Here is a 16719-nt window from a genome sequence, read left to right as displayed (position 1 = left end):
TTTTTTTTATTAAAGCAATTCTTGCCCTTTTCAGGTCCTAATAGCTGCAGTCAGCTGTGCACCTGTACTTCTGGGAAATGGTTTCTTTTAAATGACTTAAACAGAGGCATTTACGTAGGTGCAGCCAGTATTTTCCTTTGAAGCTGTAACCGACCATAGGGGTACAGCTAATCCACTTAATTCTTTATATGCGACACGCGTGTGATGTGCGCAGCCCGAGTAATGCCGCTTTCTCCTCCTTGTTGAGGCCTTTTTGGAGGATGAGGGCCAAACAAGTGGTGAGGAAACGTGTGTGAATGCAAACAGAAGCACTGTACCTGTTGGTGACAACTCATGGACTTCCAGATTCAACAAAGATGCGACGGTGTCAGTTGACACTGCCTTTTACACAACCGTAAACCTCAGAGGCTGAAGACAGAAGTAGCAAAATATATCATCCTTGAGACAGAGTGAACATTTCTAAAATTTTATGTAGCTGCTCTTCTCTTAGGATGGAGTGACCCGTTTATGCCACTAAATCTAAACTAAAGGGTTTTCTCCCTAGTTTAAACTGTGTCAGATAAACTTGGAGCCACGCTTCTGTACCAATTGCATAGTCTGATTGCCTGCTAAGTTCCAATAATACTTTTATTTCCCATGGTGTCCTGTAAATCATACAAGTTTAGAAATGTAAATTTTTTGAAGCTGTGCAAAAAGCATATGAAAAGATGAACCTGATTTTCCAGTTGCTTATTCCGCAAAAGTGCTGTTGTCCCACATAGTGATGAGCAAAACCAGAACTGGGCCTCAGATGAGGGATTTTCCTTGGTATACAGCAGGAAATGCTGGACGTTTTGAGCAGAATCTTGGCTTTGGGAGGCTGCGGATGTTGCCCATTAATCCATCAGGAGTGGAAATATCCATTCAATTACAAAAGAGGCCTAATTTTTTTTGCTCGAGTCGGAGATGTGTGCCAATTTCTACCCTTATCTTTGAGATCTGGTAATGTGTACCCAACTCTGTCATGCTTTTCCTAGGACAGAAAGCTCACAACAAAGGTACGGTTCATTCATGCTGTTAATTTTGTGTCGCATACGATACGTACCTGGCAGTTGTATGTTTTGAATATTTACGGCATTACAAGTTTAAAAGTCTAGAAATACGGTATATAAAACATAGAATTGAAAGGAAGGCATTTTTAGAATTTATTTTTGAACTTACATTAATTCAAAATAGTTAAGCTTGCAAAGATATTAATTAAAAACACAAAAAAACCCCTCCTAGCCTGTCAGCACAATCAGTGTAACCCATAGATCAGGAGGGACTAGAGCTAGGCCACTTCAGCATCCACCAAGGACATGTCCACCCAGCTTTGTGGTAATATTTTGCTGTTACCTTTTGGTTTAAAATCTCTGATTTGAAAAGCTCCTGACCACCTTAAAAGAGTTTTTTTTGGTGTGAAAAGCATTATTGTTTTTCCACCAGGTGGCAGTCTCCTGTAAAAAATTTTTCTCAGAAGTGTTTCACGGTTCATCTCCCAGGTTTCAAACTGCACTCTGGCGGAAAGGCTTACATTTTAGTACTGTCCTCAGCAGATCCGTGATTAAGAAAAAAAGTTTCCCTGGACTTTATATAATATGCAAGAAAATGTTTTAGTGAAGAACTCGGCAATTGGCTCGTGTTCCACTTAGTGCTTGGTGTGCTGCGGTGAACATGCAAATAAGTGCATTGCACTACGTGAAACACGCATTACCTTGTGAAGGGACTTTTACAAAAGGTTTGCTTCTTAACCAATGTGCGGTGTTGCCACGCACCATGCATGTAGTCTTGCAAGCCCATAAATCTGTTTCTGTGAATAAACCCAGTGAGTTTAACTGGATTATTCAAGTCCAGAAGGCACATGCGTGCGTATTTGCAATCTGTTATCATGGCGACCTCCATATCAACTCCCATCTTATTTTGCGTAAATCAAGATTTAGAAAGTCAAACATACTGAACTTTTGCAGAACTTATCTTAGAGAGATAAAAACCTAGAAAAGGCATAAATCTTGCCTTTTTAATAAACTTCTAGTGCTTCTTGGGGAAAACAACTATCCGATGCAAAAAATTGTAATGCAAAGTAAGCCACCAGATGGAGCTAATAGATCATCGTATTTTAGTCCACAGTGCAGGAAATGTTTGTTTAGGGGTTAGATCTAAGTGTTACCAGTATCTGAGCAGTATTAAAAATGGTAAAGTTTTAATTTCTTTGCCAGTGTTTGTGTAACCTGCTGTTTCCAAAATTAAAAATAACCCCCCCACACGCTTTTTCAGCCTATTTGTTTAAATGCTGCAGAATGATAGCTTCCTTCAAAACCTGTTATAATTTAGAATTAAAACAGCAGATGGCATATTAGGCCCACTGAATAGGGGATTAAAGACCTGATCCTGTTAAAAAAAAATCCGCAGAAGAACACTTCCAATAACCTTAAGCCATTTTTTTTGAGTCGGAAATTCATCTGATTTTGCAGAATTCTTCCCATCGCTGCTTGTGACTACTAAAATGTTTGCCTATAATCAACACTTCTGTTCCAAGCACTCTCTTATTAGTTGTTGAGCAGCATGATTCGTTTGGCTTCATGCAGAGGAAGGGAATCCGTTGTCATTCAGGTTGAGCAGCATGATTCGTTTGGCTTCATTCCGTTGTCATTCAGTGCAAGTGACTGTACCCAACAAGATTATTTATGGAGATTGTTCCTCTATGACATCTTTTGTGATATGCATGGTTAGCTCATTTTTTTTTTCCATTTACAGATTGATTTTGATGTCATTAACAGTGGGGTTTTTTTTGTTAAGCAGGGTGACAGGGATAAGAAAACCTCAAATTTTGCCTAAGTGTTTTGGTAATCAGCAGTAACATGAAAAAGCAAAACAATGGAGCACCTTTCCTTCTGTAGCTGCCTGCACCCAAAGGAGGATGGCAGTGCATCGCTAATAGTCTACAGGGGCTGACACGTCTGAGCTGAATGTGCTCTGTGGGGAAGGGCAGTCCTGGGTCTTGACCAGGAGTTGGCCATGTTCATAACCATGTGTATAACTGTCTACTGCAGTATCCCTATCTGATCCGAGACACGAAAGGCTGTTAGCACCTCCCGACTGTTTGTTGATTGATGTGCTTGTTAGAACCTGCGACCTAATGTATTTTAAGTGATATGTTCCAAGAGCAGTGGAGGCAAAGCTGTGGATATATTTAATACTAGTTTTCTGGCTAGATCAACACCTAGGGTATGGCCTAGCATACCTCTCCCCTCAGCTTTTGTCAGTCACATACCATAGCAAATGTCTGTTATCACAGCACGGTAATTTTGAAGAGGGAGGTTTGCATAAGAACGTGGATTCAGACATGGCTGTATCACACTTAAATCCACAGGCAAGTGGTTTAAAAGACTGTTGAGGTCTGACATGTGTATCTCAGTTTCTGGTGGTAGAAGTGTTCCTCCTAAAGAATTTGTGTCAGCATCTAAATTGCTTGTGAACAGCTGACCTAAATCCAAATTTTCATGGTCAAAACAACTGCTAGTGTCAAATATACAAAAAATCTCTTTGGAAAGAAGGGATCAAATAAAAGCAATGAGGCAAAACAAAATGTTGCATTATAGTATGTCTACAAAAAGTGTTTCAGAAGTTAAATATAACTGTAACATTGGCTGCAAAGCCCCTTGGCAACTGGCAAGGAGTACATTCATGCATACCCTGAGCTCCATGACATTTTGATATTTTTATCACACTGCAATTTCAACAGATACCACACTTTCTCCATGTACTTTGGACAGAGGATTTCACAAGTACTGCAAGAAGTGTTACAGTTTCCATGAAAGTCCTCATAATGAAAACTCATCACTGTACCTATTAATAATTTTTTACCTTCGAGACGTCTGTGTGGTGTAGGAGACAATTACCGTCACTTAGCAGATGTGGGCATTGGCCAGGCTGATTGCAGAGAGTTTTCCATCTTGCTAGACAGTGCTCTGCTTATTGCTCTCCTGGTCTACCCAGACGAGCTGAGCTGGTCATTCTTTGTGACCAGAGCCTATATAATGCTGATACTCCTTATAAGAAGTGTCAAGAAATTTGAACAGAAACAACAAATGTTTTTGGTGGAGTTAAATTTCAGGATGGGAAGTTCCCTCACCCTAGTTCTAGCATGGCCAGGCAGACAGTGGTGTCGGCTTAGCAGAGGGTGTGATGCATCACAAGCAAGGGTTGGAAATGGGCAGCTCGTCCCAGCAGGCAGGGGAGGGCAGGAAACCCTCTGAGCTGGTGTTGCTCCCCTGCCATTACTGGGTCTATTAGCTCGTTGCGATACTGCTTCCAGACCTAAATACCACCTACGCGTGGTATTGTACTGAACTTAATGTGGATGAGGACATACTAACATGAGGATCCATTTTACTAACCTTCCTTTTCTTCTTCACAGTCTCCCTGTATCATTTTAATAGCCTCATTTGCATGCTTTACCTTACCCATATTTTTGTTTCATCCCCTCTTACCCCACCCTTCCTCACTGTTATGCTGGATAATCAAGAGTTGGCAGTAAGTGTATTTAACAAAGGGCAAAGAAACATTAAGGAAAGTGATTAACCACTCTCCACTCCCCAAACAATTTATATACGTGTTTAGACTCATCTAATCTGTGCTTTGCTAAAAGATGGATTAGATGGGGTTTCCTCTTGATTTGCACGGACGGGGCTGACCCTCTCGAACTGCAGTTCTTGGGTGTCCTTTGAGTCTCAGATTACTTATTCTGAGAAGGTTTCTCTTTTCCTCCTTCTTCCTTTCCAAAAAGCCTCAGCTTTCCTGCTTGTTTGAAGATGGCTGCTGCTGGATAAATGGCCTTTGTTGTAGCATTTGTGTGAAAAATTTCTTTTTGCCTGGCACAGCTTTTTTCCCCTCTTGAATAACCATGACATCTAGGGAAGAAAGTTAGACCCTTTCTAACTGTGGTTATAAATTGATGTGTGTGGGATCAGTGTATTGTCTGATGTCTGTTACAGTCCAGCATACTACTTGAGATTACCTAAAACCAGTTTTCACAAGTACAGTCTTGTATTCATCATCAGGTTCTCCATCACCTCTGACAAAGATATTGTACTAATCGCAACAATCAAGGTAGTGTTCAAAATGTTAGATTGCAATTTTTCCCCTTTTCTTTTTCTTTAGTCATGGGTCTTGCCTTTCTACACCTTGTGAAATGTTTGTCTGCTCTTGCTATAATAAAGGGGAATTCTCCAGACACCAGTACCAGGGGTATTTGGTATCCTTTAGAAAAGTTAGATATCTTGCATTTTAAGACCCAAATATCTTAGATCACTCTGTCACCTTTGTTGATAATAAATAATTATTATTTAGGCCTAATAATTATTATTATGGGGCCCAACTTATGCCACATTGGTGTCTGACACATACTTAAAGCCCTGCTTAGTACAGCCAAGGTAGATTTTGCTGTACGAGTAGGCCAGAAACCCTCTGCTACCTTATAGAAAGAATGAAAAAGAAGAATTTCAGTTGTTTCAAATATGTGAGCCACCTCAGTATGCTGAGGACATAGTCTTTGAATTTATTGAGGCACTGAGCTTGCTTCCTTTGCCTTTTGGTAAAATGTTTTCTTGTCTCTGTGGTCTGACATCTGGATCGCTAAAACCAGAATATCTGTAAACTGTGTGGGACCAGAAGATGCTACTCTTTCTGTCAGCGGTGACGTAGAGGTGGCCATTATGAGCAGTCTTAACCTTTTTTACATGTATTTTAGTACCTTCTCTTACATACTAGGTCATGGTTGGTGTTTTCTGTCTTAAATCCTGCTTTGATTTTAAATAAGAGCCTATCTTGGCTGAGCAGTGACTGACTTCCATGAGACTTGCATCACAAATGGGAAATGGCATTTATAGTCTCCTCAGCTTACTGTTGGGATTCTTTCTCTGAAGTCTGAGGCTTCAAGCCAATGCACAACAGTAGCCATTTGAGAAGTAAATAGGGAAATGTTATTACTTAGAAAGCACAGTGAAACTTTGGGGAAAAAAGGGTACAGAATCAAGCAACAGTTATTCATTTCTTCATCCAGCAGTGGAATAAAAGCCTCGAAAGCTCTGAGTTTTCCTCTTCTATAGCGAGGGCGTTTGATATGTCAGTGCAACTTCTTTGAGGACAGAAGAGTTGCCAGTCCCAGTCGCCAGTTTTCACTAATCGCAGCACTACCTGTGAACAATTTGTAACGGAGATCATCTGCTAGCTTCTATCTTGCTGCCAAGCTGGACTTGTATCCCAAGTAGAGAAAGAGGTAGCCAGCCAAGCGTGAAATACTCTTGCCTGCATCTCTTTTATTCAGAACTGATGGAGATAACATGTAAGGGAGTAAGTACCTCAAGAGAAAGAACCGTAAAAGGCAGCTTCACTTAACAGCAAATTTGGGGATTTACATCAAGATCTTTATTTAGATACTTTAATCCAGGCATTCATCAATTTATCCCATGACCTAAGCAAATATTTCAGAAATGCTGCAAGAGACTATAATGCAAAGTACAGTTCTGTGTGTCTTTAATATTTGCTGTATACCAAAATTGGGTAAGATGTCTCTGTAGCATTTGGGAGACCTAGCTGTGCTACAGGCTCCTTTTGAGATGAGGAAAAAATCATCTAAGCTTAAGTCCAACAAAAGCCATAAATACGTAAAAATCTGTTACTGAATCCAGTAGCTGGGCCACCTCAATTTTTTAAAAGCTTGTGTTATTCCAAGAGCCCTCATTAATTACCTCCTTCTAAGCATTTTATTTTTGACTCCCTCAGTGTTCTTATATGGCTCTTGAATGGGGGTTGAACTAGATGATCTCCAGACATCCCTTCCAACCCTGACCATTCTGTGATTCTGTGAATGACAAACTCGCAGTCATTAAGGAGTATCTCCTCAACCGCGCCTAGCAAGTGTTATCCTTATTTAACAGGTAGAAAACTGAGTTACAAAGAGATTCAGCAATTTATTAGCAATAAGATAAAATACCTTTGTTACATCAATACAATCCACAGATATTTGCAGAGCCTCCAGCTCTGCCATAACTTTTTTCAGCTATTTCAGGACGGGGCTCATGATGTTGCTAATCTGTTCTTGCTTTTTGACAGTTTTATCCACATTTTGAACAGGATATGGGATGGCTACCTCTTATTTTTTTCTGCTTTCAATCCCCCTTGTTTTCTAATATTAGGCTGGAACTTCAGATTGTTTCTTTGCACTTCTTTGATGTTAGGGGAAAAGTAAATGAGAATTCTTTGTTTGCTCTTAGGTACAAGGGCACGTAAGTCAGTAAGACTTGTTTAGATGTCTTGGGATAGAACAGACACCTGAGAGGTCAACAACAACACTGACATGTTGTTTTACTCACAAGGTCAGCTGAGCTGGAGGCAAGACTTCATCACAGATTTTGCCTGACACATCGGGGTGCTTAATATCTCACTTTTATCAATGAAATGAGTAAAATAAAAGGTTGTAACGCTAATCTTAGGCAAAGAACTATAGAGTATTGTGTTGGGTTGACCTTAGCTGGTTGCTAGCTGCCCAGCTGCTCCCCCATTCCTCCTCCTCAGCAGGACAAGGGGAAGAAAATGAGATAGAAAAGCTTGTGGATTGAAATAAAGGCAGGGAGATCACTCACCAGCTACTGGCAAACCAGGACTGACTTGGGAAAAATTAATTTATTGCCAATTAAAATAGAGTAGGATAGTGAGAAACAAAGACAAGGTCTAACACCACCATCACCCCCACCCCCACCCCCCCCCGCTGCCTTGCCCTACATTGTTTTTCCTAGGCTCAACATCACCCTTTAATTCCCGACTCCTCTACTTCCCTCACAAACAGTGCAGGAGGATGGGGAATGGAGGGTTGTGGTAAGTCCATGACAGTTCCTCTTTGCTGCTCCTTCCTCCTCAGATATTGTCCCTGCTCCAACGTGGGACCTCTTCATGGGCTGCCATCCTTCAGAACAAACCTGCTCCAGCGTGGTGTCTCCAGGGGCTGCAGGGGATCCCTACTGGGGGTTATGGAGCACCTCCTCCCCCTCCTCCCCCTCTCCCCTGGGGGCTGTCAGTCACACTTTTCCCCTCAGCCCCGACTGCCGGGCAGCGTTTTGCCCTTTCTGACAGAGCCTGTTTTCCATGAAGCATTGCTATCTTGGCTGCAGGGTTCAACCATGCCCTGCGGTAGGTCAGCTGGAGCTGGCTGGAACCGGCTGTGTCCAGCATGGGGCAGCATCCCCCGACAGACTGGCCTGGGAACCACCTTCAAACTGGAAGAACATAGATTTTGATTAGATATTAGGAAGAAATTTTTCCCTTTGAGGGTGGTGAGACACTGGAACAGGTTGCCCAGAGAAGTTGTGGAAGGTCCAAACCTGTAAGTGTTCAAGGCCAGCCTGGATGGGGCTTTGAGCAACCTGGTCTAGTGGGAGGTGTCCCTGCCCATGGCAGAGGGCTTGGAACTAGATGATCTTTAAGGTCCCTTCCAACTCTAACCATTCTATGATATCCTGAATTTTCACTTTCTACCTCATTGACTTCACTGTCACTGCTGCCTGCTGCCCTTCCCCTTTGCCTTTTCCCTCTGACAAGTCCCCTGACAGCCCAAGGCACCAGGGAGGGCCAGCAGCAGCAGGCACAACAACCACAGATATAAACACCCTCAGTTTTTCTCATCCACCTGTTCACGCTGTAAGATTTCCCCAAGCCATGCAAAAATCCAGTACCAGGCTCCCTGTTCAGGGACTAAACGCCTGACAAAATAGATCAAACCATCTTTTTTCCCCCAGGCTTGTACTGATGATATCCCATTTGCAGCTGCCCCTTGCCCACAGTTCCTCCGCTCCTCTCTGCAGAGGGTCGGTAAGGGTGAGGAGGCCTCTTGCTGCCCTGTGCGCCTGTGTTCCTGCGGCTTTCCACCATGGCCGGGCTGGATGAGGGCAGCAGCTGCCAGCAGGGCGAGCGTGGGCCTGGGAGCAGCCCAGACCTCCTGCTGCGGCTCCCTCCAGTTCGTGGAAGGTTTTAAATGGCCATCATAGTTCACTGCAGTCAGGCTTGCTATCTCCCTGGCTGATCGGGAGCAGCTTGTGTGAGCCACTTCTCTGGCACAGAACCTCTCTTGCACGACTCTGTATTAAGGCTGTTAATGTGCTTTGCCTACATGAGCAGCCCTCGCTGCAGCGATGCAACACGTAGCTCAGTCGTGTAATGTTAACAAAGAGAACTGGAGCAGACACGTAGGCCCCAATCCTGGAAATATTTATAGTGAGGCTTAACTTCCAGCATCTTGCTAACCCCTCGGGTCTTTGCAGGATTGAAAACTTAATAAAATGTTGGCTAAAATGTTCTGTTTACAAATGATATCAAGAGGAAGCATGTGCAACGGCTTATGCAAGAAATGAAGTTTTTAAAACAAAACACCCTTCCATCCATCCTCTGTGTCAGTTCATACCATAGATACTATAGGAGAGCACGGCAAGAAATAAACCAATACCCGGATTTGTAATTTCACTCTTGTTACCAGTAGGCCTTCTGGAAAAACATCAGTCCTGCTTAAGACCAAACACCAAAAAGCCAGTCAACAAAATCTTTCTTCTTTAACTTCTATTTAGCATTGCTGAATTTCCCCTCTTGGCTTTGATATGCAAACCCCTATGCACAGCCTTCATTATCGTGGTGTGGAGATGCTCTTTGATTTCCAGTGGGTATAAAGCCAAGCATGAAAACACGTATTTGCAAGAGATGCTTGGGACCCCTGTTGATGTGCTGCCTTTGCTATGCCACCAACTCTTTTTTGCACAGCATGGCACAAGATATGCCATTATTTTGGGTGGTAAAAAACTAAAATCAGGGATCATGGGATGTTCATGAAATCTTTTCATTCAGGCTTATTTCCATGAGTGTCATGGGGAAGTCACAGCATGTTTGACTGAATGGTTCAGATTGCCAAATGCATGCTTTAAAATTAAAAGCTATACTTAAGGCAAAAGTAGAGGCTTGGGTATATGATTAAGGTTGATCAAGGAAAAAAATCACAGGTTTTGAAATGTCTTGAATCTTCTAGGAATGTCTGGGTCTAAGAAGAGAAGGAAGGGGTAAAGTAGGCATGGGGAAAGCTTTTCCCTATATTATTATATTTACCAATTAATCTTGGTATTTTGACTCATTCTTTTATTGTTGAGTTCCACCTTCTATTTATTTAGAGGATTACAAGTTTTAATTCAAAATATATTTAAAGATGTCATTAAAATATTGCGGACGGAAAAAATCCATAATGATTTCACATGGAATTGTTGTTTTAGCAGAATAATTGATTTTATTGCCTGCACAAACTCAGCTGTCATTTTCGATCATAAGCTGCATGTAACTGGAAGGCAGGCGGCATATACCCTTACCCTCTGGCAGCGTCCCCTCCTGTTGTGAAAGAGGCCGGGCTCTGATGCCTAGTTTGGCCACCAACTCCCTGGGATCCATGGGGAGTACAGCTGAAACAACCCCAAATTCTTTGGGTTGCAATCATCTCTGCCTGCCTCAGCTGCACGTTGAAGCCTGGGCAGAGGGATGTCTGCGTACCCCTTGCGAAATGCAAGTGGGTGAAAAGGCGCGAGAGTGTCCCCCAGCTGCTTGTGGCCAATCCACAAGCTGTGACTGGCTCTTTCGGGCTCGATGGAGCTGCTGGCCAGAGTAACGTGGCCGCCGATGGGCTGCTCTTCAGTGGTGCATTGGTAGGAGCAGGACAGCGCTGGACTGGTCCAGGGGCAGCCCAGGATAATCCTGTGGGAGTTAATGAGGGACATGGACTGGAGAAGACTTTCTGGGCTTCTGAGGCTGACATCCCAAGGGGAAACATGGTCTGGTTACATATGATGTGGCTTCAAAGGCATAAATGAAAGCAGCTAGGGAAACCCCTTCCCTAAGACCTCCAAGGTGCCATAGGAGGGCTCCCTCTGAGCCTGGACTTGTTCTTATGCTTACAAACCAGCACAATCCTTAATTGGCTGGAAAGAAGAAAATCAGTGTTATTCTGTGCTGCTTCTCTCACCAACATTTTCTTTCTTGATTATTTAAACATCTCATAGGTTGTTGCTCAATAACATTTATGAACTGGGCGTAGTATAAAAATCTGAGATACAGCGCAAATATGCCCAACCGTTACATGCAACACACCTTTTTAAACCAAAACATCATCAGGTATTTTAGCAAACAGAGAGGTAAAAAAGTTCCACTTTATAAAACCATACATTTATGTAATTCTAGTGATGCAAGCTGAGCTGTCATTGCTTTATATGGTAAATGCATGAGCTAAAATAGGTTGTGTAAAGAAATTGGTAATAAGACAAAAAAGTTAAACCAAATTTAACTGAGAGGGCCCTGCCAGCTTTATTAATGTGGATTTCAAAGCTCTCCAAGAAAAATGTTCTCTTTTTACCTTTTCAAAAGACTTCAAACTCAAACATAGTTCGGAAACAAGCTGAAAAACTATAAACACTCACGCTGTGACATAAGACACTAAAAGCTCAAAAACTGTAAGAAGTGACATTAACTCATGCTGTTTGCTTCAGGGAGGGCACAAAAGCAAAAGTCAACTAAGGTGAGGACATCCGCTGCTTAAACTGCCAGCGTTTGTGGCTTTATGTTAATCTCTGTGGCCCCAATCCCACAGTATTTTTCACATATCGGTGGACAGCTGCGCGTGAACAGAGGCCCATTGACTTCATGTCATTTGAGCATCTCTTTTGCGTTCGAGGGCTTTGATCTGTGTGGCTGGAAGTCTCTTCTTAGCTTCCGTCTACAGCAGCGCCCCGGCACACACCCGCCACTTTCTTAGCACAGTGCAATTCTTCTTCACTACTGCAACTCTGCAAAGAACTACAGAAACAGGTTGTGTGTTTAAGTCCCATTAGATCATTTGATTGTACAGTTATGATGTGAGAAGTACCAAAAGCTCTAGCTGTGAGCAATATAAATGGTGGTTGTCCACAAGCCAGACATTTAATTATTAGTGCCAATGAAAAGAGACCAGATTATTGATGTTGGAGACCGCCGCATCCATAGCCTATATGGCCTCTCACAGGTGCAGTTTCGTGATGTGGCTTGCTGTAGGTGCCCATGGGTAGACCTGCTTTCCAACAGGAGACAAAGGGCATAAGGGCTGTGAAATTGGACTTGCTGAATTTCTGAACTGAATTACATGTATCCTATCTCCTACTACAGCAGAGGAAGGGATACGCTGGTGAAGAGAGTACCTTCCAGACTCATGTCCCTAAAACGCTACAAACCATACATGCATAAACTCCCTGCTTGGGCTTATTTCAACATCCAAACAAGCTTGCAAGCAGTGTTTGATTATCCAAGAGTAGGGGAATGCAAACCTTCTGACACCTCCAAAAAGCCTCCAACAAGCACTTGGATTAGGAAGCGGTGCCTGGGGAACGTTTCCACACAGAGATAAGTTTAATTGCAGACATCAGCATTTTGTTGGGGAGGCTGCCTTATCCAAAATTTTGCTGTGTGTGCATATGTCATTTCAACCCTAACAGCTAGCAAAAAAGGATCAGCTGGTGCTCTAGACTCCAAGGCCAAGTGCTGTAAATATCTACAATAAACGCTGTTCCACGCATGAGTAATTCCTTTGGCTCTGCCTCTGCTGTCTCTGGGACCATGAGTCAGGGAGCACAGTATGAACCTTGACCTGCTCTTTGTGGGCCTATATTGCTGGCAAGGGGATATCCAAAGTCCAGCTACCACCAAGCCCTGTACTCTCCCTGTCACATGTGAAATTAGGCTTTGCTCTGGGAAGCAGCTCATTTGTCCCGACGTAGAGTGGGAAAAGGGGCAGAAAGGCCTGTCATCTCATTAAGGGAAAAGGAAACTCTGCTGAAAGGATTTCCTGCTTCACTACACTGAATATGTTCTTGCCTAAGATGAAACCAGTTGACCAGTTTTCAAAGGAACACTTTCATCTAATCCTATTTTAGACCATCTGTGGAAAAGGCAGGGTTTTATGGCTGGATTTGGTTGTTAGTTACCACATACCAGGTAATATGGGTGTAATATTTTATGTATGTTTTTAATTCTATGGCATCACTCTAGGTGTTAAGTTGGATTTTTGGATGCTTGGCTTTTTTTTATTTTTGACATATGACCTGTTTTTGGAGCTAGCAGGGAATACAGAATAAAGACAAAATACAAAAAATTAATTTAATGAGTTTACTGTTTGTCTTACGAGTCAGAAGTAAGAAATTTGGTGATATAGGGTGTGACTGGGATACATAGATAATTATTTTATAAAATAGCATGAATATTGGCCAAAGTTGGAAAAAAAACAGTGTTTCTAAATAGGAAAATATTTTGCTGCTGGGGATTTGGGGATTTGTGTGCTAAGAAAGGGCTGGGGGATTTCTTTATGCATCATGGAAACACTCCCAGCAATTCATCCTCACATTGACTTTCTTTGTCATCTGACTACTGCCACTCAGCTGTGTATGGTCTACATGCAACTGTGGCTGTGGGGAGGGCTGGAAGCATTTTGATGCTGGCAGAAGACTTAAATCTCATAACTAAAGGCACAAACCTTTTTAAACAATTACATAGGTTTCTGCTGCCTATTAAAGTAATTTGCAGTTATCATGAACCAAACAATGTAAGCAGAGGGTGAAATTTGATTGATTTTATGAGCGTGCATGTATACTCCAGCAACATAGGAGCCCCCTAAAGAAACTGCAGTGTCCTGTTTCAAAGAGCTACTGCGGGCAAGGCTCCTCCAACGTATTTTCCCTTCAATTCTGAAGGCTGGTATGAGATTGACACAGGCACTTCCCATCCCCAGCAGCTCCACAACAGCCTCGCGCCAAGCAAGAGAGGCCTAAGCGTGTATTTTCTCACCTTGCTGGTGAGCACCAGCCTGTCTCTATGGTGTAATTACACCTGCTGTCACCGGCTGTAGTCGGTGCCTTTGTTTTGCTCGTTCTGGCAGGTTGGTGGCATGGTGGCAAGTAGTGCCCTGGCTCCTGCACCCTCGACTAACACAGCCTGAAACCAGTGCAGCCCCCTTCATCACTGCCCATTTGTTCTTTAGGGAGCTCATACACGTTAGAAAGCAAAATCTTACGGAGAGCTGTAACTTAGGATACAAATCCCCAAACTCTCTAGAAACAAGTTTAGGGAACTAGTAACACATGGCTTCCTAGCCGTGTGAATGACAGCATATGTGCAATTGATTTGATTAAGCTGTTCTGTAGTATTAGGACCACCCAAAAGATGGCACTAAACAACCTTTAGTCACACACACACACACACACGAAATTTGCTAATAATACGCAAAGAAGTAGTTCACTAGCTTAATTCTATAATTTTGTGTGCAAACGTAGAAGTCATCTGTCCTGGTTTGAGTTAATTCTATGTTAGACCAACAGGAAAACTGAGGACAAACACTTTTATATAAGCAGATAAACTTTGCACTGTAAATATTACTTTTCTAGACCCACATGAAAGCATTCTTATTTTTGTAAACATGACACTGTGACATTTGGTGAGCAGCGCAAATGTGTTAAAACTACTTGGAAGTTAGGCACTGCACTTAAAATATTTGTTTCTTTGGGAGCTACTGATGCCATTGCTGGATACTGACCTTTGAAAATTTGTGGTTATTGGGCCAGAAGTGCTTTTATTTATGTGAGTGCAATGTGGAGTCATTCCACCAATGCCCACAGAGCTGCACAGAATAACAAGTGTTTGCAAGGGAGAGCACCGGCATATTGTCACCACCTTTTTTGATTTTAAAATTAGCTTAGTTGGTCTGAGGTGGGAAGAACAAGCCACGTTTCTACTAGTCACCCTCCATTTTATGATGGAATAGTTGACGGGGGAAAAAAATCCTTCTCATATTTATAACCTCTGAAAACTCAGTCACGGGATCTAATTTATAATAAACCCTAAAGATGAGAGTGTTCCGAAAAAGCGCTGGAGGAGGAATCCTAACATCCTGTAGGAGTCATTTTTTAATATGGCTTCAGATTCACTATTTTAGTCAAACCCCACATGATAATAATAAACAATACAAAGGAAAGAACACCACCTTTGCTTAGAGCAGAAATCAGTTGAGTACCAAAAGGAGCTGAGAGACCTGGTGCCTTCCACAAATGTTTGATTCCCCTGTGCTATGAGGCTTCTCTTTTGAATGTGGTTGCCTGTTCACCTACAGCTAGAGTAGAAGGATAGAAAGAAACTTCCCAGGAACTGGGAGAGATGTAGTGGGGATCGAGCAGTGTAACGTCCACCTGGATACAAAATCTTCTTTCACCACTTTCTCCAAAGCTTGTCCCCTTGGCCAGTCTTTAGTATTTTGCTCACTTCTGCTCTTCTTACTGTCACAGCCAGAATGGATGCATAGAAAATGTTGACCTCTCCATACCTCCAGGTACTCATGAAATTAAAGGCATTTAAATCAACAGTATCAGTTCAGAAAAGGGAGTTTTATGCTTGGGGAGGTTTTTTTTCCTCTTCTTTTTTTTTTTTTTTTTTTTGACAGCTCAGGTAAGGCATTTGGCTCATATAATAATTTCATGGAATCACGGAATTTTCGGAGTTGGAAGGGACCTCTAGAGATCATCTAGTCCAACTCCCCTGCTAAAGCAGGATTGCCTAGAGCACATTACTCAGGACTGCATCCAGACGGGTCTTGAAAATCTCCAGAGAAGGGGACTCCACAACCTCCCTGGGCAGCCTGTGCCAGTGCTCTGTCACCCGAACCGTAAAGAAGTTTTTCCCTGTATTTGAACGGAACTTCAGTCATCTTAGTTGCCCTACACTGGACTCCCTCTAGTAACAGTAACAGTAAATAATTTGTTTATAATATGGTTATATATAGTTATATATAGTAACTATATATATAGTTATAGTATATACAGTTATATATAGTAACAACTATTTGGTTATAATAAAAAAAATAAACTTGAATGACAGCATTTTCTTCAGGGAATGAACTGGAGCATATTCAAGAGAATTCCGTGTCACCTGTGGAAAAACTGTGCACAGCCATGGAAGCAGCAGCTGGCTTGATTACATTTAGTCACCACGGAGCCAAAAAAGGAGAGACAAGGGAAGCACACACACAATGAATGGGCAAGGAGCTGGGTTCTCTTTGTGCTTGTAGCACAGGAACGAGACCTACTCACTGCCAAGTAGGAAATTTTGCACAAGGCACAGTGTTCAAAGCCACCACAGTGGTTTCATAGACTTCACAGTTACATTTTGGATCTCATCGTCACAGCTTGTTGAAACTAAAGGCTTACCAAGATTAGATGTGTAATAGGGATACTCAGTTGTAATAACCAGTACTAATATATAATTCAATAATTAACTTTAGAGGGTCTGTAGTAACATGCAATTTTAATATTGTATATTAAGGCTAAGTGAAACAAATACCTTCGTTTCTCTCCAAGGCCTTCATAATTTTATTTTAAACAACTTCATATTAGTAAAAAAATGTGCAAGTAAGTCTTAGGAAAAAAAATAATTAGATCACTCCACAGGAATATACTATAAAAGCATGTTTCTGACAATTATTGCAATATGTATAACCCTCACATTCTGAGGGGTTTTGAATTCACTGCAGACATTTTCTATACCAAAGAGGATGTATAGTTTCTTACACAAGCTTAAAGATAACTTTGCAATGAAGTAAGAGCTGGAGGACAT

General features: G+C 42.1%; 1 protein-coding gene across 1 annotated transcript in view; it reads right to left on the bottom strand.

Moving 5' to 3' along the window:
* The window catches only part of ADAMTS1 (ADAM metallopeptidase with thrombospondin type 1 motif, 1), a 29890-nt gene that overhangs the window by 7319 nt on the left and 5852 nt on the right, over positions 1–16719 (bottom strand). The window contains exon 2 of the mRNA XM_009894932.1: positions 10594–10794. Within this exon, the coding sequence (XP_009893234.1) occupies positions 10594–10794 (201 nt within the window). The remainder of the gene's footprint in view (positions 1–10593; positions 10795–16719) is intronic.

This window comes from Charadrius vociferus, unplaced genomic scaffold, assembly GCF_000708025.1.
Source record: "Charadrius vociferus isolate BGI_N301 unplaced genomic scaffold, ASM70802v2 scaffold201, whole genome shotgun sequence".
Classification (NCBI taxonomy): Eukaryota; Metazoa; Chordata; class Aves; order Charadriiformes; family Charadriidae; genus Charadrius; species Charadrius vociferus.
The sequence above is the reverse complement of the archived record's forward strand: the minus strand, read 5'-3'. Positions and strand labels throughout refer to the sequence as shown.